The sequence below is a fragment of the Manduca sexta genome, chromosome 8 (assembly GCF_014839805.1).
Source record: "Manduca sexta isolate Smith_Timp_Sample1 chromosome 8, JHU_Msex_v1.0, whole genome shotgun sequence".
In the NCBI taxonomy this organism is placed as follows: Eukaryota; Metazoa; Arthropoda; class Insecta; order Lepidoptera; family Sphingidae; genus Manduca; species Manduca sexta.
The window spans coordinates 882,701-909,276 of record NC_051122.1 but is presented as its reverse complement, the minus strand read 5'-3'; the positions used below and the strand labels follow the sequence as shown (position 1 = coordinate 909,276).

Genomic DNA, 26,576 nt, shown 5'->3' with positions numbered 1-26,576 from the left:
TCAATGAGCCCTTGTTAATGATGTAACAGAAATGTTCAAAGATTTAAAAAACAATTTTATATTACGGGTTAATTTAAAGAATAGTAGGCATTCGATATGGGATTATTTTATTCACATCTTGTTTCGCGTATAGTGTAACCGACAGAAATAACAAATGGCAGTACTTATCACACTGTTTGATTAGTTGTGAAATTATTTACTTAATGAGAAAATAATGGAGTCATTCACTTCAAACGAGTTTGTGTTTGAGGTTAATTTTATCGGTTTACATTCTCATACGTGAGGTACGTCTCCTAATTACTGTCATTTTCGTCACTAGTCTACGAAGTTAGGCATAAAACTTGTGGTTCAGACATTTATAACGTAAATATACAGTACTGTGTATTTATTTTTCCTCTTTGCCTTAAATGTAGTGTGTGAAATAAAAATTAATACTACTTTGTTCGCTCGTCAAACATAAAATTATCGACTTTGTTCGTAAGTCATCGACTTCTTTAGAACCTGCACACTGGCTGTTAGCGATAAATGTTGGGTTTCCTTTTCGATTTCCATGATAAATTATGTAACTCATGTGACAGAGCCTTTTTTACTTACAAACCACTCATTGCATGATACAAATTAACCAGCTTTTACTAAAACCAAAAGTGCGTGAATATATGAGACTACAAAACAATACGACGTGTAGAGGTACCATAAAAAACGTCTTCATGCCTATGTATGCACATAGGTCCCTACTCATTGCAAGTTATAATACCGTTAACATAGCTTTTCTCGAAACGCACGGCGGCATAATGATGTACAAATAAACGTCAATTAAAATTGCATTTGAACCACGTAAAACAACGTGGAAGCATTCGCTATAAACTTGAACAGTTAATAAGCGTGTCCGATGGGCAAATTACAATTTCGGCGCGGCCCGACTATAAATCGATATTCAATCATCTTTTAACCGAGTTAACCCCAATTGTGTCGCGCGTCGCCTCATACCCGTCATGCGGACGATTTACCGTCCTCCAAATATTTCGTCGTACATATCTCGTATGCTGTGGTTATTCGCTTGGACACACTTTACATTATTGCCATTTTCATGTAATTGTTATTTTGGTGGACGACAGGCGAATTAGGTTTTAATAAATTATTTAGAGTTTATTGGCATCATGCTTGAGTTACCGAATTGGTGTAGCCTAAAGTAAGCCGTATGTTAAAATAAACATACAATTTTATACGTTATTTTATGTTTTAATCTGATATTAAATATTGATTCAAAATTCATTATATTGTATGTAATACATGTCAAAGCTTGTAATTGGCCTATAGTTATTTAAGTTAAAATTTATTTTGTAAAATTAGCCATTAGCTCTTGGAATACCCCAAAATAAAAATAAAATAAATACAAATGCATGACACATTTTTTTTCCCATTTCCTCCTATATTCGGTCCACTGTTGCTTCGTTTATCATTACCAGAGCATTCGTCAATACATAATATAACAGACTTCCTCTTGAAGCGATGGCGCATATATGTATATATCGTTAAATGACCTCCGCTTACCTTCAACATGGTGAGTATCTTCTGCGAGAGCTCGTAGTCGAAGTTGGTGTACTTGGAGTCGGTCATGTCGTATATGAACACGAGGCCGGCGCGCTGCGTGTCCGGCGACTGCAGCGCCACGTCCAGCTGGTACACCACGCCCTGGGGAACACAGCTTGTTAGACACAATCCTTATAAACTTGGTTACGTTTTCGCGGGCAAAATATTTTATTTGTGGGATATATGTATCTTGTAACCGCCCGGAATGGGACCACCGTACCCAAATGTAAAACCCGCCATAGAAGCCCACGTAAGTGATTCGCATTCCGGGATCAACCATATATATCCAATTTAAGCAGGCTGGTGTAATTGTGTGGCGTAATTGCGTAATTGTGTGACACTCTCTCTCTCTCTCTCTCTCTCACACACTCTTAGGGTTAACAGTTATTTTTAAAACATTCCTTAATGTAAGAAAATATTTCAGCAAGAACATAAAACCGTAAACATACAGTGGATTCCTATCTACCCCCTTGTTTCGACAGTTGTTGTAGTGGGGACCGTCGAGAAATACTTTTCTCTCTAAGCAAGTAATTTCAATACCGTTATTATTAAAAGGAAACGCTTTTCATTTTAGAACAATAAACAGAAATATTTAGGTTTATACAGAAAGAATTTATGAAATAAAATAATAATTACAACTATTATTATTAGATGTAATACAGTAAAAATTATTATTGTATTACGACTCAATCCTTTTTTTTTTGAAACCATGTTCTGAACCGCGTCTAGTTTTATTTATCTAAGTCTTTATCTACATACAATATGTCTACGTCATTCGCATTGAACTTACAGGAGGCGATTAAAATGATTAGGTAAGTATAAGTGTTTGCTCTGAGTCAAAACAAACCCCACTCTCGTTCACTTGGTAATGACGTAAATGCATCGATGACTTTGTTACATAGCAATAAACCAGTACAGTGGTTTTATGACGAACATTAATAAATATATGCAAATAATTAAAATTGAAGTGGTGTCCATATCACGAAAGTTTTCTAAGCCAATACGGTTTTTTGTTTTTTTTTTTATTACCAATATCCAGACCTAATTCTTATTGTTGACAAAAATTAAAACGCGTGTGCGGGTTTTCATCTCAATTTGTTTGTATGCGAATCTGAAGAATCAATTTAAGAAGCTTCCAATGAAGTCTATTTCACGACTCTGAAAGGTATATCGAGCCGAGGACAAACGTTACACATAAACTTAAGAGACTGCGCATATCTCATCTCAACATCGTATTGCAACAATACATACTTACATGCGTGAATGATAATTATTCTTTTCTATAATGATTTCTTATGTTTACGCAAATTTTAGACATTATAATAAAACTATTTTTGGATTTAATCGCAGTTTTTTTATCATAACGGCTGCAGTCTTCGAAATATCAAGAGAAAATAATTTTATTTGAATATTATTTTCCACTTCCGAAATGATGCGTGATACCTGTAAGGTTGTTTGATGCGTCGTCTGCGATGGGAAGTGTTTGTTCGCCGTGAACACCGCGATAGCAGCACCGGTGGCGTCTCTCGTCGGCTGCGGAAACACACACATTACTGTTGTATGTAAGGAAGGAATTGACATTACCTGATGGTATGGGACATTGGCTTTTATTGTTTTTATTATTGACAGCAGTATCGATCGACATAGAGTAACATCAATATTCCCGAAAGATGCAGAACTCCAACTAATGTATAATTGCTTTAGCAGTAGATATCGTGGTTATCGGTGGTTCTCATTTTATCACTTTTGCGAATATTTTTTATTGACTTTACGGGCCTAATGCAATAGTGCTATTGAATACTAAAAACCTTAAACATTTATAAGAAAACTAGCTTTTGCCCGCGACTCCGCCCGCGTTATAAAGTTTTTCGGGCTAGTTTTCCGTTATAAAAGTCACGCTATATATTTTCCCGGGAGCCTATGTTCTTCCCAGGGTCTCAAACTATCTCCATACCAATTTTATCCTAATACGTTGGGTAGTTTTTGAGTTTAACTCGTTCGGGCAGACAGATGCAGCGGGGGACTTTGTTTTATAATATATTTTTTAGAACTTTTTATGAGGAATAATCCCGTCATACATCATTGTTGCATAACTTTAATCGTTTACGCAGCGCACGCAACGGAAGCTCTCAAAACTAATAATTTTTCCCCGTTTTTGCAACATGTTTCATTACTGCTCCGCTCCGATTGGTCATAGCGTGATGATATATAGCCTATAGCACTCCACGAACAAAGGGCTATCCAACACAAAAAGAATTTTTCAGTTTGGACCGGTAGTTCCTGAGATTAGCCATTACTGCCCCGCTCCTATTGGGTATAGCGTGATGATATATAGCCTATAGCACTCCACGAACAAAGGGCTATCCAACGCAAAAATAATTTTTCAATTTGGACTGGTAGTTCCTGAGATTAGCGCGTTCAAACAAACAAACAAACAAACAAACAAACTCTTCAGCTTTATATAATAGTATAGATAGGAGTATAGATAATTTCTCACATCACAGAGACGCTTCATGCGATTTTTGTCATGTCATTTTAACATATACTCGTCACTTTCACGAGATATACTTTTTCTCGTTAATCAGAGTCCTTAACCACCACCGAAATAAACCAACATGGGTCCAACTCTAGCATATACCAGAAAATGCATTCAACGTCACACTTAAACATAACATGCGTAATCTATATATACTATTATATAAAGCTGAAGAGTTTGTTTGTTTGTTTGTTTGTTTGAACGCGCTAATCTCAGGAACTACCGGTCCAAACTGAAAAATTCTTTTTGCGTTGGATAGCCCTTTGTTCGTGGAGTGCTATAGGCTATATATCATCACGCTATACCCAATAGGAGCGGAGCAGTAATGTCTTATCTCAGGAACTACCGGTTCGAACTGAAAAAATCTTTTTGTGTTGGATAGCCCTTTGTTCGTGGAGTGCCATAGGCTATATATCATCACGCTATACCCAATAGGAGCGGAGCAGTATTGTCTTATCTCAGGAACTACCAGTTCGAACTGAAAAATTCTTTTTGTGTTGGATAGCCCTTTGTTTGTGGAGTGCTATAGGCTATATATCATCACGCTATACCCAATAGGAGCGGAGCAGTAATGGCTAAACTCAGGAACTACCGGTCCCAACAGAAAAATATTTTTGCGTTGGATAGCCTTTTGTTCGTGGAGTGCTATAGGCTATATATCATCACGCTATACCCAATAGGAGCGGAGCAGTAATGGCTAATCTCAGAAACTACCGCTTCAAACTGAAAAATTCTTTTTGTGTTGAATAGTCCTTTGTTTGTGGAGTGCTCAAAGTTATATATCATCACGCTATGACCAATAGGAGCGGAGCAGTAATGTCTAATCTCAGGAACTACCGCTTTCAACTGAAAAAATCTTTTTGTGTTGGATAGCCCTTTGTTCCTGGAGTGCTATAGGCTATATATAATCACGCTATGACCAATAGGAGCGGAACAGTAATGAAACATGTTGCAAATCGAGGAAAAATTATTAGTTTTAAAAGCTTCCGTTGCGTGCGCTGCGTAAACGATTAAAGTTATGCAACAATGATGTATGACGGGATTGTTCCTCTTAAAAAGTTCTAAAAAATATATTATAAAACAAAGTCCCCGCTGCATCTGTCTGCCTGAACGTGTTAAACTCAAAAACTACCCAACGTATTAAGATGAAATTTGGTATGGAGACAGTTTGAGACCCTGGGAAGAACAAGGCTCCCGGGAAACTACTACTTTTATAACGGAAAACTTTAGCCTGAAAAACTTTATAACGCGGGCGGAGCCGCGGGCAAAAGCTAGTTGTTAATATAAACATCGATAGCCCGCAAAAGTACTGCGGCAGGGAACACCCAACAACGGAACAAAGGCACGGAAAAATATGCTAATAAGAGCATTCTCGGTTGCTTCCAGTCTTACATTATCCGTAATATGGGGACGACCGTTACGTACATAACTAACCACAGCTAAACCACAGCGCAGAGCAGTTTCGTAAGATAACACGGAAACCTTGTGCGAATGTTCACAAAACAAGATAAATATGGTTTTAATAGAAAACTGAGCGGTGAGCGTTGAATTTGAAATCTTGTTTTCTTTAAGATGATATAAGAAAAATATATGAACGCAGGCAATAGCTATATTTATTGTTTATATAGTATTGATATAATATCTGGAATTAATAAAATGCTCATCCGGTTTGCAGAACTAAAGTTCATGCCGAATTACCTGAGTAACATACACGGCATTCTTAGCTTGTTTAATATTCGTATTGGAATTTTATAAATCATTGATTCCTACAATGTATTAAATATTCTTAGAAGTGGGGAAATGTCTCATACACGAAACATCTAAACGTGAACCAACTGTAGTATCTATGTATGCGAAACACAGATCTGATTCCGAGAAGTGTGAAGCATCAATAGACATCAATCACGAAAGGAGATAGGTGTTCCACGTTATAGATATCTATTACCTATATTGTATACTTATGTATGTAATATATTTATTTATATATAACATTTATTGACATTACCATTACAGGTATTTGCCCAAGCAATAAAGTCTTATTATGATACCTTTACATACCAGTATAGTAAATTTTCCAGTGTCGAGCTCTGACTTGAGAGGGTCCACGAAGGGCTCAAACTTGTTGAGTCCCTCGCGGCGGCGCGTGGCCTCATGCTGTCTCCAGAGTGCATGCGCACGCGCAACGTCAAACTTGCGTGCCAACAGAAACTTGATCGCAGTGGCGCGCGATACGCACGCCGCGCCCGACTCGCTCAGTGTGTCCAAAAATGCTTTTGTCGCCTGAAAATCATCAAAACCAATGTCATTTATACAATACTGTACAACACAACCTCTCAGTATTACACATTGTCGTACAACACAAATACCTAAAACCCATATACTTTCGAGGCATTTATTGGAATAATTATCCTTGTGTAATTCCAAATGCACAATAAACATTTATAGACATTTAGAGACCTACAAGACTTTGGAGGATTTCTAAATAACGTTATTTATTGCGCGTAAACACTTTAAATTTAGCAAATTATTAGTAGATGCAGCTGAGTTCTGTTTAATAAGCTCTTCAAAACGCAAACTGATTAAAGTACAAACAAACAAAGCAGAACATAATAATTCAATATACCCGGCGAAATAACTTCCTGACACTTTCAAGTAAAGCCCTCGCCATCTTCAGCTTGGATTGCACTTGTCCCGACCGGCGGGTACCCCGCTCGTAACTTGTATTACGCACGGATTATTCTATTACTAAATAGCACTTGATTTCACCATTTCGTCACACTTTCATTGTACCAATCAGAGTCAAACAAAGCCGCTGTAGATAAAGCAAACCAAACTGGAGCCTAAATTAAGATTATTAGTAAATAAAGGCCAGTGGGACACGGAGCCTGAAAGATATCACATGGATACAAAGAAGAAACACGGCACCACCCCAATTAAAACATATTTTTTTTCTAAACCAACAGTATGAATATCTAAATTGCCACTCACAAACAATACAGGAAAAGAGAAGTAAAATGGCAAAGCGAAGGACACTCTAGAGCGCCGCGCCGGTGGCTCGCGAGATGTGGCCGTTGCATATGTATGCTGATGCAAATCGCCGGCGGGACGGGGCGGGTTAATTCTTCCGGGATGTGTTTCCTGTGTCACGCGGTGCCCGTGTATTAGTATGGGCGGGCACGCGCGCCGCGTGTACCCTGCCCTATTCCTGCACGCCGCTCCGACAGTTCCGGGGCCTAATGCTGGGGCACATAACTCGTTCAAGAACGTCGGCGTATATTCAGCTATGCCTTTGTTAAGTGTCCTTTGTATGAATGTTTATTATAGTATTGTATATGTATACGTATTTTTCAAATGTTACGTGCGCATATTCAAATTACGCCTACTTATACAAATGAAAAGCCATTGAATTTACAAAAGCAGCTACTTCACTATTCCTTGAATCATGTATTGCTAATTAATTAGTTATCTACTTGCCGATAACTTTACTATAGAATGGATCTAAAAGAATAAGCGATATTAATGAATTCGTAGTAAAAACAACGTATAAATATTCAATGAATAGAATATCGTGCCACACGCAATAACACATTATCGTAAATGTTGCTCCGGTTCAATGAACGTTTTTATATCAGTTTTGATTACCATTACAATTGAATGAAAACATAGTAAACGAATATAAAAAACGTAAATAAACAACATCAAAACACTTTTAATAGGTACCATAAGGAAAATATCGAGTAACGCACTAAAGCACTTTAAAATTAAATTAAGACGAAATACCCGACACAATAATTCACAAAATGAGATACACTAGGACATCTAAATAACAAAAGATGTGTATTAACTACTATTTTATAAACAACGCCCTATTGGGATCGCACGCACGATCGCTTCAAGGCGGCTCCCAAATGTAACTGTCAAACCAAAGGTAGACGCATTGAGCGCAACAAACAGACTGACGTACTAACTGACGATAAATTTTCACTTTCCTCCTATTGTGTGCTAACAACGCGCAATTACAATATTTACATACAAAACATAATATTATTAATACATAACATTCAAAAGTAAGGCGACTGCTAATAAAATGGGGTCTACAAATATTAACGTAAGCTTCATAGCACAGCACTTTGATTTAGGATTTTTGTATGATTATCTATTATTGCAAGTTAAAACATACCTACATGATTAAATATTGAAATGGATAAATTAATGTGGCGATTGACTATTTGGTACATTCATACGACAGAAATGCCACGAATATAATGTATTTACCCATCTGTCCAGCTATTTTAAATTTACCTATGATATACATGAGCTCGTATAACTTTAAAATACTAGTACGATGCAAACACAGTCCGCAAAACATTTAAATGCGCAAAACAAATCCATACGTTTGCTTACCAATATTTATTTTCAACTAAAGTGCTACAAGTAACATTATTATGGCAAAAAGCGATGTTTATGGAAGTAATGTTATAAAACTCTTATATTATCTGAATTTACCTGAAAAAACAATCAAGTATAAACTGTTTACAAAAAAATCAATGTAAACAAACAAAGTGAACCTATTGTGATGTGGAGAAAAGGCTATTGTTAATTTAATTGTTATATTTCTACTTGAATTACTACAGAAGAGGGCACTTTTTCAGCTTGAATAGGATGATACAAAACAAATATTTGGGCACTGTGTTTATGGAACGATAACAAGGGATACGTAAAATCAAAAACTATATGCGAACTCTTGGAACGACCACAACAAAAATAACAGACAACATATTATTATCATCAACATAATTAAAATGAGTTCTCAAACCAAAGTATTTGAAATAAAATAATATTCTACGCCTTAATTACTTAATTCACGTCCCCAGGCTCAAGGAATCGTAGTTTGATCAACGAGTAGCAAAATGCATTAAAATAATCACAGACGACATTGATATCACAATAAATACAGTTAACGAGGATGTTCATAATGATATATCGAAGAAAAATATCGATACCGATCAGTAATCTGAGACCTTACATCACAGTAGGTGTTTCGACTAGATGTAATAGCATGATTTCCTGAATCGGATAATGATCTACTATTATTTATACTATAACGGTAACGATATAATTTATACAATACTGGGTGTTCCTGGCGGCTTCACCTGTGTGAAAATCCTTATCCGCTACAAAAGTCCCTAAAACACTGTAGCGATTCATAGTGCCATTTATGTGACCCCAGCGCCATCTATTTAAAAACCCTGAAGTAAAATTTCCATTATTTCTCTTGGGAGCAAATTATCGGGATAAAAAATAGCCTATCTATTAATGCCCGACGTAGTCTGTGCAACTTCGTCCTCATCATTCAACTGTTTTTGCATTTACTTCTGATAAACATCTAAATATATTCACAAACTTTCGCATTTATAGTATTAGTAAAAGTAAGATTACCACAATGTATATTTACAAAATCCTTATACAGATATATGAATATTCAAATCGTATACTCTGTAAAACTTTACAATAATATTCATGAGCTGAATATGCAGTCAACAGAAAAAAACCCAAATGCTGAGTCACACGCGATAACACATATTATGATTTCCATAACCGATGTTTATAGGCAAATATATTCGAAACCCACTTCAGTCCTGACTCCTGTGGGAAGAAGGTCGTCAGGCCCATAATAAAATACCCGTGTCACATATAAATACAAACTCTACACTACATTCTTTTACACGTGAAATACCTAAGAATGTTACCAACAATATAGATTAGGCATTATGAGTTAAACACAAACATATGGTCGATACCTATACTGCTAAAATCATAACCCTCTTGATGACTTAACTCATAAATTACATTTACCACGAAACTGAACATGAGCCTGCCCTCTCGTAGTTCGCAGAAATTATATTTCCTGGAACCTTTCTCACCTGAGACGCGTTTGTGTTGCATAAAACTATAAAACACGAATATACAATGGAATCAGCGTATGATGCATCACATAACAATTCCAGTTGTGTCGGCAAAATTATAATAACAAATTTATAGTTAATTGTACAATATCATGGTCGTTATATAACATGTATTATTATAACTGTGAAAATTGTAACATGGTACAACTATAAAAGTGGTAACAGCTACGTCTTTCTTGTAGTACTTACAGGATGGGTAATCAAGTTTGGGCCGCATTTAGGGTTTTTGTAAATTAATATAGAATATACGATATATGAATAAATCCCATAGTTGCGCAAAAAATCAGGAAACAAACAGAATTTATAAAGTTTTAAATTATACATATAGAATATGTTCTAATCTTTGTGTAAAACCAGTTGCATTATAAAATATTGAAAATAACTCTTTCCTAAAGGATATAAGTATAAGGAATGAGTCTACGTCCAAAGCAAAGTACATACGTAATGACGCAATATGTATATGACGCAAAATTATTCATGATACCCTTAAAAACTCGAATGTCTTGATACAAAACACACGTTTCCCGATTCCTTAAAAATACGTATATAATAGATCACTTCTGTATAATTCCTCTAAAATGGAAACAAATATTTTACTCGGTATTTCATAACCTGTTAATATATTAAAATAATATACATTTTATATAATTTGTATTTAAAGTCCTCTTATTATAAATTATATTTCTACTATAAATTTAGACAATAACTATACCTAAGTGATATATGAGAAAAAAATCAAATCAGAACGTATACATTTTAGACACATTTCATTAAAATAAAGATTAGTTCAGAAGCAAATCAGGAAATTAACACACCATTTCTCGAGCCTTCGCTCGATATGAAACACAATAGAACATCAACTTTATATCAAAAGGCATCTACTGGAAAAATGGCATACCGTTTGCGAATCGTATTTCACGTCTCAAAGAAAAAAGTAATATCTGTGACCGACGTCCTTGCGTGCCACGTGCCCAGACAACACGATTCCATATACAGAAAGACACGACATATTGGTATTTACGGACGCTGATTTGTAACATGCGTCAATAATGATTAGAAATGTGTAAAAAAACGAGATGTATCAATAAAGAATACAAATTCTCTAGTGTATTACAAAGTTTATATTGTTTTCTTTATCTTTTTTATATTGTTACGTTACGGAAATTGTAGTATAGAACTTCTAAAATATTGAATGCCTAGACCTAAAACATCTTAAATACATTGTAACAAAACTATTTATTTAGTGAAAGAAATATTTTTCAGCCATAATATTTCTTTTATTATTTATTTTAAGAATAAAATAGTTCTTGAGATATTTACAAGACCGAGGAAAAAACTGGCAAACAAAAAGTCCTTAATGGAATATCTATTATATCTGGAGACTACTTCTTTATCTACCAAATGTCAAAGTTTCTAGATGTTCCGAGGATCACACAAAGTTTTTAATATTAACTGTTATAGCTTATAATAATTATCAAGTTAAAAATTCTGAACAAGACAATCGCTATGCTAAAGGAAACAAGGAAACTAAGTTAATGTGATAACGGGGGAATGTAGTTTAGAATTAAAAAAATCTCATTGTAATGTAATTATTTTAGTAAAATTTATAGATAAACTAAAATATAGAACATTTGTTAAATACTGGAAATAAAGTTTTTTTGTGGCGACCTCCTGGTGAATACTTAAAGTACGAGTAACAATTACTATACTACTACTGAATGCAATAACTATTATGCGGATTTATACCACTGGCCAATAGTTCGCCGAACAACTTGACGTATAATGCATGCACGAATATGACTCGTCGACAAGTATTTAAACCAGGGTTTATAATACAAACTAAGTCAATTCTAAGTTAGAGATTTTGGATCATCATTACGACAATCTGTTTCACATTTACTATTATGATTTGTTTTATGAATACCTACTAATCAATCTTTTTGTCGATTGCTATTCTATGGCTTTTATACTGCTTTATTATTTCGAAGTTCTTCAGTTCTTCTAGATTTTACAATCGCCTAAGTATGATACCCATAAGGGAGTAACCGTGTCCACATTCCGTTAGCCGGAACAAGGGCCATGCTTGGAAAAACACATTGTATTAATTGAACAACAAACGTGGTAAAGCATTCATTTTACGCGGCATGTGTCCAGATAAGGTCGTTAGCCTGCACAGCGTGTCGACTGTCGATGTAAGGTGATCTTATAGAACTACGCATGCCATGTAGTTGTGTATACAACTTAATAACAATACTATATTATTAATACAGGTAGAATAGCAAGCAATTGAATATCAGCAATCTCATGCCTATATAATAATCATCGAGCTAGGTGTTACGAACCAGCCGTAAATCGAAAGGCCGCAGAATCGTATCGGCCGAAACATATTGTAAAATGCGCAACTATTTGTTACTTATTTCAGTTACAGATGTTGTGTGACTAAAATTCTTTGGTAACTATCTCATATCTGCAAAATGACTTATCTATCTCAGTGTGAGGTCATGGTTATACATGTGTGTGTTACCGAGTATTAATTACAAGATATTATTATCTTGAGTTGCAGATACGAGATAGATTCATCTCGATACAAGACTTTTAATACGGTATGTATTGCTGGAAGTGTTTAAACCCGCCTTAGTCGCCCAGGTAAGCATGTCGCGTTCCGGGATCAGCCTGTGTATATCCAGTTCAAACAGGCCGACATAATTGTCTCGATGTGCAAAGGATAATCATCTCTTATAAATCGACACTGTATCTGAACCGCACTTCGCTTACCATGAGGTGCAGTGCGGTCACTTTGCCGTGTCCGTATAAGAAAAATACGGCCAATTTGATAACTGTAGTGAATAAGCCAGACCGTAAACAATATTGTCTTCAACTTGAATAGGCTGTGTAGATGGGAATTGAACCACTGTGGCTCAGAAAAAAACGATGTAAAATGTGAGCTTTCTATAGCGTTTCGTACCTATGGTCAGGGAAATATTCGAAAACTCTAATAACGCCTCCCCTTGCTATTTCAATTATATTCCTTAAAGTCGATAGCGCATCAACAACTCTCCGAAAATATGCATATTTATGGGTCGTGCAGATCAATTAACATCACGTGACCAATTCCAGACATGCACCACTGTTTCAAAGAATAATGCAGTGAAATGGCTATTCTGTTTTCGCTTTTCATATAATCAGTACAATCGTCGGAGATCCACCAAATTAAGCTCGTGCCTAATTATAATTTCTAGTCTTTAAACGTCAACAAAACGTACGGTTTGCGTGTGATTAATTTAAACGAACTGGCGGATATAAATACAGGCAAAGGGAGCGCTTTTATTTCCGTATCTTGCCAGACAAAATAATTACACCTTGGAATATTTCAAGGTTATCGCGCCTCGTAGTCCGCAGGTCTACTAGCGTACTGAAACTTTAAAACCGATAAAGTCGTCGGTATCATTGAATGAGTAATAAAAATTTCCGTTTTTTAATGCGAAAAATACTGATAACTATTATGCAGTTATATTTAAAACGACTAAACGACGAAGCTTGCAAATCGCACAACGTTATCAATAACTTTGAATTAACAGACCGTACTATAATTCACGATCAAAATTGTATACATTTTCGTATAGTCTGATCGTTGACAGTTTAATTCAAAGTTTCACTCAAGGATAAACAAGTTGTCATAATACAGTATAATACTTTGATTTTTATGACCATATTGATATCTTATCAAAGGAAGAGATAAAGCAAAATAAACGGAATTTATTCATGCTTAAAGCAAAGGTCACGTCTGAAAGCATATATATAAAATTGCTCAAACTCCAAACTAACAAACTGCTTGTAAATTTATATGTATTTTGAGTCTTTTGAAACTTAAAGGAAGCCACGGATGCCCGCATAATTGCGTCGAACAGTCGCTATTTAGCTTTAATTGTCAATGTCGTGTTAACAAATCTTGCTAAAGAAAAGCGTGACCAATTTTATTGAGCTAAATACTAAATGAGGGTTTATCTATAAGGCAACCTGAAATCATTCACAGAATTTCAGCTCTAACATTTTTTTTGCCAATCTTTGCTATAAGTAAACACAACTTTAAGTATATTCTGTAATAACAAATAAGCGAGATACAATACATTCATCAATATCGAAACAGTAACGCTCCAAAGCAGTGTATTTTTACGACTTGACAGTTTGATTGGTATCAAACAAGCGAGCCAGTGACAGCGCAGGGCACTCTATCATGTAGAACGGACCTGAACGTCCGGCCGCACTCTGTCACTCACACTTAAGTACTGATTTATAACGTTGATTTCCTCTTTAGTTTAATTCTCACATCATTAAATCGGCAAAAACTCTGCCAATATTACTTGAGTGTAGTAAGGACTTTGGATATTAGATTGGAGTTATAAAATAAATATTTTATACATGGTTTAAACATTATTTTATATCTGCATAGGAAATGAACTGCAAAGAGAGCAAGCCCATCTCAATATCAAACAGAAAATTCAATTAAGGCCACCTAACGCGTCTCTTCAATAGAGGTAAGTTCTTCTTTTGGAAACCTGGCATAGCGTGATTCAAATATTTGTACGTCAATATTTTCAAATATTGTCAAAAACTCTGATAATGTAGACGAAATTCAATCCTACTACATACAACTACTCAAAAGTCAGAGATTAATAAACACTTAGAAGGTTTTCAGAAATCGGCTTATCCTCGTATTACACGGGTAGCACGAGATTGCTTCTTAAGGACTTTCAACATCAAATGGCTTATACAATGCACGAGGTTAATCGTCTCGCTTAAGAACACGATTAATCCTGGAATACCATCATATTCTCGGTAGATTATATCCATTCAAAATGTAAATCTTTTAGCCATTACTAATTCAAGCATGTTATTGTATTACGTTGAGAAGTGTCTGTCCGTATACCAACTAACTCTAAAAACCACTCTAAAGCTTTTAATTCTGTTAATCTGCGGACCGAAATATTTATATATGTCATAATTAATGTGTAAGGATTATCGCACTCGCTTTTGGTCGTCAATAAGGTAGTTTCACATGTAACATTGTCTGGCAGGTTCTTAGATAATTCGGGCCAGTTGAAATATCTAAGAAATTCAACATAATATACTTTCTACTCATACAATAATGCAAGGAACTTACCCCCTTATTCATAGACGTTTTTTATCGAACGATCGAGTAAGGCTGTGATAACAAGTCTGTTTCTCAGTGCTGACGGCATGGCAGTCTTCGCAGTGCGTAGACGTAGGGCCGTTGTGATTGGCTAATATTGAAATACAACAATAATAACCAATCACAACGGCCCTATGTCTATTTCTCAGTGCCGTTGGGCACTGAGAAACAGGCTTGTTATCACAGCTTTACTCCGTCCTTAGATAAAAAACGTTTATGAATAAGGGGGATAATGTTTAGATTCGAATTTAAAACGGTGAATTCATCCAAGTTTCCACAAATTTACTGGTAAAAGGTATAAAATAAAAGGACGTATATATAGTACAGCCCACAAAATAACTTGAAATAGTGAAGATTGAAGTTTAAATCGTATTTTTGCTCATTGATATTCTATTTTGTTAATAAAAAGTTAAAATTAACATATTTTGAGTAAGATATTTTTTACAAATAAAATAGACCTTATAGACTAGAACTAATTTGGCATACTCGGCTCATTTTCTTCCATACTGTGGATTGGATCCTTTTTGCGTCTCTACGTCCGAAAGTACTTGTTTGTATATACAACCGAAACTGGTTCGTTCATAATTCAAACGCTTTAGAAATCATTTACAGATGTCACGATTCGCGCATAGAAGGGTTAAAAAAGATTGTGAAACATCTTAATTCCAGAAACGATACATCTCGCTACGTACGCATCGCTTATCTTTTGTGAGAGCGCATTTCGCTACATAATTCACCTGTCTAGACTAACGATTATTTCCAACTGCTGCACTTTAGATTACGATTATGTAAATAATTACGTGCGTTCATCTAAAATGAAATACCATGTGACATGATGTAGTTAAATGTAGGCGGATGTGTGAGGTCGTCGGCCGAACAATCGATATTCCATTCTATTTCGGAAGCAGTTACGAAATCTAATGGCAACTACAATTCATATTTTCAACTTCTAGAATATATATGTTTTCCAGTCATATTTGTTTTCACCTGTGTGGTTAATTCATTGTTACTGACAGAATTTTAAAGAATAATATAGTTTGTTATACAGAAATGAAGGAGAATGTAGGTATCTATATATATAAAAATGAATCCCTATTTCCCTTGGTCACGCCATCACGCGTGAACGGCTGGACCGATTTCACTATATAATTTTTTTGTTGTGTTTGTTATTGTCAGGAGAACGTTCTTATGGAAGAAAAAAATCAAAAAATTGCGCGGAAAATTAGAAAATTTGAGAAAACTTAATGTAAATATTAATTTTATACAACTGTCAATTGTTTAAAATAACTGTCAGCGATTGACAGAATGCGCGCTGCAAATTCAGAGTTAAGACAGTACGTCTGTCGGGTCAGTTAGTATAAAATAAATATTAAACCATTAATGAAAATTTTAATATTTGCAATTATGTTGTAATGTAAAACAACACATAATTAATGGAATTAAAATATTTGACATTTATTTAACTTCAGGGACACTATATTTATTCACTGAAACAAATAATTTTTCATTAGCCTTAGCAGGCAGCTTAAGGTCATGGAAAGGTAAAGCCAAATACTGCCGGTTTTTAAGAATAAATTACTATTACATCTGAATTGCAAGCAACAAGATAAATTAAAAATGACTAGTGGTTACTTCAGATTGCCTATATGATAACCCTAACTACCCTCACAAAAATTCTTAAAGCATGGTTGAATAACTTATCTTTGCTAAATAGTTAATTGTTATTACATTCAAATACTTTACATTAAGACATTTTACTTCTATTGGGCAGCCTTAATACAAATTGTACAAATAAGGAGTTTGTTTGCACAACTCCACCTTCATGAACATCTGTTCCTAGAATAAAGGTCCCTCTGTGCATTTTGTTAAGGAAAAAGACATCTAAGTTTCTTTATCTAGAGCACATTTTGAATCATTCATCTGTTTTAACGGTTTATGCATAACAATCTTTCACATTTATAATATTAGTTGACTGTTAGTCCATAATATTTGATACCGAAGTTGCACGATAAAGAAAATTAAAGCGCCAATAGGTTAACTTTGCTTACTTTTAGACTGACAGTGGGACAATAGCGTACACACATCCTCTTGTGTATTTTCATTAGAAATTGCAAATATTACAAGACATCAAATGATAGCCAAACTATACACTAATTAACAATTATTGTGATAATAAGAATAACACCTTTTATGATGCATACATAAATTAAAAACTTAGTGAACGTGAAAGTAACATTTCTAAATATTATTTTAATTGCCTTATACCTGTTACTTACACAAAAAATCAACTAACATTTTTTTTGTATCCTACTAGACAAAGAATTAAATATTCATAAGGAGGTGTCTTAGTTGCTTTTGCAACTACCTTGTCACCACCAAAATTTCTTGTGCAACTAAATAAGAGCAATTGCCTATTACAAAGAAACAGTTACAAAAAATGTAAACGGAAATAGGAGGGGCCATACCGAACTACTGAGAAAACAATCTCAACAAGTTACAAAGCGCCCAACGAACTCGTATTGTAAATAAAACAAGTTCGTTATAATCTCAGACACTGCAACATCAGAACAACCACAACTATTTTATGTAGAGAAATACATACGAAATACCGAAGAACGTAACAAATACCCAACCAGTGCGGGGAAATCAAAACAAACATTGATGACATGGTAAACGACGCAACTTATGACCCACATCCTATCGAGCAAATAACATATTACTGAACAGAATATTCACTTAAACTCTCTTTAGCTTTACATAATTTTAATATGCTGAGATTTACAAATTTATATCATTACAATTTATGTACAAAATTATTAAATTTACTCACCACCTCTTGATCGGGTGACAGAGCCACCGCCATCTTTATGATCAACTGACAATAACTTCAATGCTGCCATTGTTAATAAAAAATGTAATCGGTAAGATTAAAGTATGTACATCATTGCCCTTAAGAAAATAAAACAAAAAAGGAAGAGTGCTTTGAGAGCTGTTATTAAAATCACGCCTATAATTCTCGTATTTTTGGATGGTATCGTATCGTATTTTATCGATTTAGCCCTCAAAATAAATCAAATAAAAATAATTATTTACAATTTATCTTACAGTTTAAAACCTAAACGAATAAAACACATGTAACACATTACCGCTGGTTTTCTGAGAAATATTATTTATGTAATATTACGTAGATTGATTTTTTATTGGATAAAAGGAGTTGCAGATATTTCTCATCTAAGTAGTTAGAAAAACATGTTAGAAAAACAATGTTTGCTTTGCTACCTCTTTGAATACGTTTTTTACGTACAAGCCTGCACGGTCAACAGCCTTTGCCTTGTCCTTTTGAAAAACGAAGAGAAAATTATGCTAAAAAAAAAAACAAAAAAAAACATTATGGATTATCATTTTCAATCATTTTATTTAGAGGTTATGCTTCGTTACTGTTTTTCATCACATAAATATTTAAACTTTACATAAAATTGAAGTCCTCTAGCACCAAAACAAAAATGTCAACACGTTGGTAAGATATTTCAAACATATAAAATATTAATTATTTATATAAAAACTCATACAAATTAGATATCAATAATTAATATTACGTTATTTTTCTTCAGGTATCCTATATACCAGAGAGGCAATCCGCAGCTGAGAGTCTTTCTACCAAACTTTTGGATGAAATTGGTTAGACCCCTGCCAAGGCAGTTGCCTAATATTGTACATTTCCAATGTTCAATGGAAATGACAAAATATGACATCAAAAATTATTTAGAGAAAATTTACCAAGTTCCGATTGTTGATGTTAGAACTAAAATCACCACCGGGAAATTCCGCAAAGATGTTGGGAAGGGTTATGTAGTAAAGGATGATGATATAAAATATGCATTTGTTACATTGGTAAGTATATCTTTATTATGACTTAATAATTTTTACCTGTATTAAACAAAAATACAAGGGGGCTTGTAATCATCGATGTAACTGATAATAATTATTTATTTAGTTGAAATGAATGAGTTCAGATGAAATTTATTACAATTCATTAATTTCCATGATTTTCCAAAACATTTTTTACCCACACCACACAACATAAATTGTGGATAATGCAACACACATATCATACAGCAGATCTTGAGAATGCATTTAGAAAAAAAAAGCATTCACCCTTGATTTTACATTTTTAATTTAAAAACAAATTTATTTTTGTATAATAGAGTATGAACATTTGGTTTACATTTGTATCAAATGATTTTAAATAAATAACTTTCACATTATTAAAACAATATATAATTAAAATCAATTTGGCGAAAAATATTTGCAATTTATGATGTTACAATGAAAATATGACTAAATAAATTGCTTTGGTTGCTTCCTATTTAAAATGAATATTAAGAATTTTATGTTAATATGTTTAACTTTATCCAAAATGTTAGAAATGTATGCATCCTACTCAGCTATAACTACTTATCTCTTTTAATAAGTATGTTTAATAATTAAACCAAAGCATGAAGGTAAAACATATTTAATATATTTCAAATTCTATGCTTATTTATATCCTAATAATAATAATTATATTGTTAATGGCCTAAAATTAAAGAACATAGCTGATCAGAACTAAGAACAGTTAAGTTTGAAATAAAAACTTCAACTGATGACCTAATGTTTTCGGACTGGTATCCTTATATATATATATATATATATATATATGTACAATACATTTTTAAGAAATCAAGGAATTTTATTTTAATGAATTGTATTTCCCAAACTGTTTTTAGTTACATATTATTAAACTAAACATTGTGTTTTATTGCAGCCAAAGAATATGAAATTTGAATTCCCAGATTTACTTTCTGGTAAAAAGTCTGAAGAGGAGGAACACACTAAATCATTAGATGAATCAAAGAAAAGTTTTAAAAAGTACATAAACCAAAACAAAGATAGACCTGACATCCCCAGTTGGTTTTCAATATAAACAGATATACTGATATAAAAAATGTAAAAATTAGTTGTAGGTTTATTTTATATTTGTTAAGCAGTTACAAATTAATATTAAAAACAGGTTGAACTGAAGTATGCATTATTATTAGTATTCTATCATTATATTGAAATGGGTATTTTTAGCTTAGTCTGACCATCAGAACATGATGCAAATTGGTAATCAAATATGATGTACATATAAGTATCCATATAAGTAGTTGAATGAATTCAAAACTATAAATAACCTGCACACTTATGTGGTTGGACCTGTTTATTTTTTTGAGTGTTAAATTTGTTCAGCTATTTTTGTGGCTGACTATAAATAAAAAAAAATTATATTATTTTATATATAATGAAATAGCATATTGCTAAGAAATACAATAAAACAATATATTTTTAGTTTATGCCATTTATTTTTACAAAATAAAGTGGACAATAAACTTAACAGATCAATAACAATCATTTGAAATACGTCAGAAATAACTATATTTTTGTTACAAAAAATAGTTATTTCTGGTCCTTATAATTAAAAAATAAAGTTTGACTTACAATTTGTTAGAAAAACAGAAAAAGGCAATCAATGCCATGTGTTACACAAGATAAACTTATATCTATCTTATAATATATTAAAGCCTCACATTGGCACAAGTCTGAATAGCAATCAATGCTTCTATATTGTCAGACCAACAAATTACTTATTACAACTAATTAAGATCATGTAGAAACAGAAAAAATATGTTTTTAGACTAACCATTTCTTAGTTAACAAATATACCTAAAAAAATCAACAAAAATATTTCTACTGAATTTTAAATTTGTCTCACTGATTCAGTAACAGTATTCATGAAAAAAATATAACAATGTATATAAAAAATATAATGTAATGAATGTCATGGAGTGTCTTAAATGTTAGCATAATATTCATCAAGAAATGCAGGTGAATGGCACCGAGGGCATTCTGAAATATCCAACAAGAAGGACACCTGGAAAACATAAATTGTATGAAGTATGTACATGATTTTATAATATTATCCTATTCTATAATTATATTACTGCATGGAGTAAAACTCCTAGCATAAGTTATGATTAATCATAATGTTAATTTATACCTACTGTGTGTTTATACCATTGATATATATTTGCTATATACTTCACCATTTTACAGTTTACAAATTTAAATAAATTAATTTATGTCATTTCAAAAAATAAGTATTACACTTTGATAGTAATATGTTCTATAATACTACTGCATAAACCTTATATTTCCGAAACACAATATAATAATTATACTTTCTATTTATAAGAGTATGATCAGTTAAAATAAGATACAAGTATCAATAATTTAGTTAAGATACTTTAGAAAAAAAATAATGAGATTCGTAACAAAAAACAACAACCTTACCCGTGGATGCTTCTCGCACTTGATTCGGATTCGTCCTGAGCAATAATAGCCACAAGCCCGGCAAAACACAATTGTTTTGTCTCTATTGCATGCGCATTTTTGGTTATAAATCTTCATGACCTCTGGTATTCCTCGGCCAATACGAGTTAGTAAATTTTGCCTCGTCGCCGGGACTTTACCATTAGCCGCCGCTACCACGGGAGTTGCCTTTTCCATTTTAAGAATTCAAACAATTACTAACTCTTCAAATAATGTAACTGTTCTTTAACATTTGTTGTAAACGTATATAGATATTATGTCTTTTATAGTTTTGAAAGAACCGTTAAGTTGAAAACAATTAAATTTGGCGGGTAGCATTAGAGAATGTTATCAAGCATAATTTTGATTTATGTCAATTGTCAAAATAACAAGGTTTTAAATTTCAAGTAGTGATGTACTGCAAGCTGAATCACGTAATAAATGATTTTAGAAGAAAGAATATTAATGTTAAAAAAAATGTTATCGTTACATCAATAGCTAAATTCGATCCGTACCTAATAATAAAGGCTACCTGCTAGCTTTTCTCGCAGCTCTGTCTTCTTACTGTAATAAAAACTAAAATAATAATGAGGACTTTCCTACGCACTAGCGCACACACTCCTATCTATGCCCGAAGGGGTAGACAGGGGTGCCATTAATGCAGTCACTTTTCGCCTTGAGTATTCTGTTCAATGATGTGATGGAGAGCCTAGACTCTGGACTTGATACGGTGCCGAAATGCCCAATATTATTTCTATATCTCTTTATATCGGAACCTCAGCATGGTGGTCGTACCGCGGACGCATTATAAAAACACCAGCAAGGTAATATTATGTATTACTATGTTATTATGAAAAATGAAATCTGAAACCTTTACCGTGGACATGTATTAGTAAAATACGCTACACGTTGCTAAATTTCTAGCTTAAAATTTTACAGATCGATCGATACAGACTATGTCGTGAAGGATTTGTTAATACAATACTCGTAACGGAAAGGCTTGGGCTAAGTGCTTAGACAATCTTGTCGGAGGCAGTAGTAGAGTAAACTGAGTATACTAAGAACCGAATGTGATGGGAGGATTACTATCTCAGTTAACTTTTGTGGAACCCTGCAAGTTGCAACTCGGTAATTACAGAAATGACTCCTCATTTGGGATTAACATCCGGAATGTTTCCAACACGCTAGTGACACGTAATTAATTATATTATCACAATAACTGCTAGCATTTTTATCTTGTATCACTTGCATGAATCGCACAGGAAGTAGTTTTATTGTGTGTCAAAGGTTTCCGTTTACATAAACCATCATGCAACGAACCGTCTTATAAAGATAAATTGCGCGTATGGTATGCCAATAGACCAGTGAACAGTGAGGATGAAAGGATCACACTACTTGGTAGTTTTTGCAATATATCTCGTTATAAATAACAGTAATGCGCAAGACGAACAACCACCTCCACCACCACCCCCAGGGATGGATGGAGTAAATGTTAATTATTACCAACATTCCTTGAATAGAGTAAGTTCAGTATTTTGAATTTTGCAAATAACTTATTATTATTTAATTTTTGTTGTAAAATATTGTTATTGCTTTATGATTTGTACGTGAATTATGTACCTTTTTAAGGTCAAAAGGTTTTAAAACATGTAAATAGTAATGACCTTTCTACAAATACTTAATTAATAATATTTAATTACTTTTATGCTGAATTGAAGTACGACTGTAGTGAGCTGTATTTATTGTTAAATAACTTTATTTCTTACTAGTATTATAAATGCGAAAGTTTGTGAAACTATTTGGATGTTAAGACGTTTGTTAAATGTAAACGCAAAAAAACCACTCGGATTTAGGTGAAATCTGGCCCGCGGATGGATCATGTCCTGGATTATCAAATAGGCCACTTTTATCCCGGTAATTTAGTCTCGTAGGAGCTAAATTCAGTTTCTTCATCTACTTTTTTAAATTGATGGTGCTGACGTCATAGACCGCTACTATGTGGGAGCGGTAAAGGCTTTTTTACGCGGTCGAAGCTGCGAGCAACAGCTAGATATATAATAAATACAAGTATTACTTAAGTCTTTATAATATGTTTTTGGCCTATTTAACTTTAATATTATACTTTGTTTTCTATTCACACAACACGTAAAATAATAGGTAGATACTGTGTGTACCTGTTATTGGCATATAAACATATCAGCCGCAATACCTCATAGCTTCAATATGTACTTATGCTGTCAGTATACCTTTAAATAAGTCAATCAACTAAGGGACTACTCCAGATTATATTTATAATCATCGCTATTTTCAGGTTGCTAGACAAGTGCCCGAGTTTTCCACGCCTCAATGGCCCCCTAAATTAACCATGTGGTCGAAGCCCATTGCGCGTAATGAAAAGGGACGCGAAAGGGGTTGGGGGTTCTATGCCCACAAGAAAAGGCTAACACAAGTAAATTTGAAATGGGCGCAACCTATAAAATAAAACGACTATGGAAATATTAATGTTCATATTTAGAATAATTTTGTTGTATTTAAATTAACGATCTTCGATATTAAAGTTTTCATGACGCAGCAATAATATCTTTTATTACTCTAAAATTATTTATAAAATTTTACATATGTGTAAATTTCATAGTATTACACCTTCTTTCCCTTTTCAGAGGTAGCCAGAAGTTTTACTACAGCGATGTTTCGATAAAGTTAGGTAGATATAGATAGAGATTCGATTCCTATTTTCATTTATCAGGCACAATTCTAAATTCCGGGCTTAAATTGAGTAGAAACCCTATCATCGCTTCTCCTGACATGGGGATTGAACTCGAAACCTAAGCATAGCCGTCATACCTATGGTTTTGTCTTTTATGAGAAAAAAAACGCATTATCACCACCCCATTGGGAAGATAAATAGTACGTTTATGTTGATTTTACCGGTCTTACGGTCTAATGTTGACGATCGGAGGCATCATCAGTACGCTGTTGTACACATCCGCTTCAAAACGTAGTTTGAAAAAGGGCATGCTATCTGTGGCGTGTTTGGAAGGGAGCGAGTACATAGTTTATCGGTCTCTGGTCTTAAGGTTTGCTTATAAGGATGCTAGCTATGCCGATCAATTGTTCAAATAATAATTGTATTTAGTTTTGTACGGAAGGCCGTTTTGTTACACACTTCAATTCAAATATTTTTTGGCACATTTCAGTTAGGTAACTGCTACCTGTCAAGTGTGAGGTACCTTTATTTTTAACACGCTTTTATTAGCTTGGGTTGTATCTATGTATGTATGTATCTAACGGAATCTTTGAGCTCAATTTTCACCAATTTCCTGAAATCTGATTAATTTGAAACTTTACACACGTATCAAGGACCGATGACAATGCAATAATTTGATAAGAGTTTCCCATTATCCTTATTAGGACCGCCAGGATTAATAAATTCTTGTATAGATCCGCTGTGAAAGAGTAAAAGAGATAGAGCTAGCGCGCGATCTGCGTGAAAGCGTGGGGTGCTTGATATAGTATGTATTATAATCATTCTATTGGCTACTATCTATAAGAGGAGAATTATGAAAACGAAGTAAAATGCACCCCACGCTTTTTACTCTGAGTTCAATTATTCTGTTAATAACTTCAAGTTTATTATAATTTTATTTTGAGGTACTTAACTATGATTGATCCTTCAACCTTCTACTACTGTAATATAAATTCTTTGTACTGAGAATTTATTTTCTCCTTTTTAGTTCGATTAGCAATAAAAGCGTGTTTTTTTAGTTTTTTTTAAACTATTATTAATTTTGACATTTCTTACTTTTGACAGTAAACTGATGTCATATATTCTTTGACTGATGTTCGAGTACATACCTAACCTAAAATGTGTACTTTGTAGACGCATATCTATGTTTATGTAATGAAAACTAATAGAAATGTGTTTTTACATAAAATAATATTGATAACAGCGATGTATCTTTAATGTATTCGGACATATAATCGTATTTATGTAAATCTACATCATGTTGAGAATATTCAGAAAAGCACCAAGTGCTTTCGAAAACATCCAGGCTAAAATTAAATTTCCTGAAAAGTTTAAAGGGACTATATTAGAAAAATGGGCTGATTATTGGAAAAATCTTTTTATAGATTACCGACAAATGCTTCAAGATTTAAGGAGCGACGTTCAAGACGAACCAATTAAGGCTTTGAAATGGACAGCCGGTATCATAACAGCTACTGCACTGGCAAAAAACAATCCCACTGAAACTGATTTTAAAGACAGCTTAAAGAGGATTAGCAATGAAGTAGCTTTAGTAAACGAAGATTGCCTTAACCCCAAATCTGTTGGACATATACGGTATTTAGCTATGTGTTATAATGAAGAAGTTCTGCATTACAAGAATTTCGGATTAGTTTCCGTAATGTATGTAAAAGATTTAAATGACTCGTGTGACTTGTATAAAGCGCATTGTTCATACATGCAACCCACATACTTGAGTCTACCATCAAAGATTGTTGATGTCGGCTTCATGGGCAAGTGGTGGAACTTGTACATAAAAACTACTAATTATGATGTTAATGTTTAGATGTTTCATAGTGTATTATATATATTTGAGAATTGCATGTGGTTGTAAGTTTAAATATAGCAGTTGAATTGTATTGCATAGAAGTTTTATTTGACAACTTAGTTCAAATTAAATGTTATATCCTTATAAATAAATGTTAAAATGAATATCATACAATTATGTTTACATTATCCTATCATCTTGTGTCCCTGGGACAAACACAGTGGAGTGTCATGATCTACTTTGTAATTAAAATTCCTGTATGTTGTTGGTACTGTTGGTATGGCTTACCATCAAACAAGCGAAATGCTTATGTCATCATTCAACTACCAGTAAAATGAACTGAATATTGCAGG

At 33.6% G+C, this 26,576-nt stretch overlaps 3 protein-coding genes and 1 long non-coding RNA gene across 4 annotated transcripts; 2 read left to right on the top strand and 2 right to left on the bottom strand.

Moving 5' to 3' along the window:
- Positions 1 to 1,551: 1,551 nt before the first annotated feature.
- LOC119188619 (tyrosine-protein phosphatase non-receptor type 9-like) lies at positions 1,552 to 18,199 on the bottom strand (the record flags this gene model as incomplete). The annotated part of the gene is given in 4 exon segments (XM_037436352.1): positions 1,552 to 1,692; positions 3,034 to 3,123; positions 6,185 to 6,406; positions 18,114 to 18,199. Coding segments are annotated over 4 exon segments (486 nt in total), but the record flags the coding sequence as incomplete, so codon positions are not given.
- A 417-nt stretch (positions 18,200 to 18,616) lies between these two features.
- LOC115452498 (39S ribosomal protein L23, mitochondrial) lies at positions 18,617 to 20,344 on the top strand. The gene is made up of 3 exons (XM_030181040.2): positions 18,617 to 18,800; positions 18,895 to 19,174; positions 20,088 to 20,344. Exons 1-3 carry the CDS (start codon positions 18,787 to 18,789, stop codon positions 20,244 to 20,246), a joined length of 453 nt encoding a protein of 150 aa, XP_030036900.2. The 5' UTR covers positions 18,617 to 18,786; the 3' UTR covers positions 20,247 to 20,344.
- A 300-nt stretch (positions 20,345 to 20,644) lies between these two features.
- On the bottom strand, positions 20,645 to 21,887 carry LOC119188618. The gene is made up of 2 exons (XR_005111969.1): positions 21,653 to 21,887; positions 20,645 to 21,233 (listed from the first exon to the last, which is right to left on the bottom strand). It is a non-coding gene; the product is annotated as an uncharacterized LOC119188618 (long non-coding RNA).
- Positions 21,888 to 25,490: 3,603 nt separating this feature from the next.
- Positions 25,491 to 26,314, top strand: LOC115442755 (mitochondrial import inner membrane translocase subunit Tim29). Its single transcript, XM_030167909.2, has one exon. The coding sequence runs from the start codon at positions 25,675 to 25,677 to the stop codon at positions 26,239 to 26,241; it is 567 nt and encodes a 188-aa protein (XP_030023769.1). The 5' UTR covers positions 25,491 to 25,674; the 3' UTR covers positions 26,242 to 26,314.
- The last annotated feature ends 262 nt before the right edge of the window (positions 26,315 to 26,576 follow it).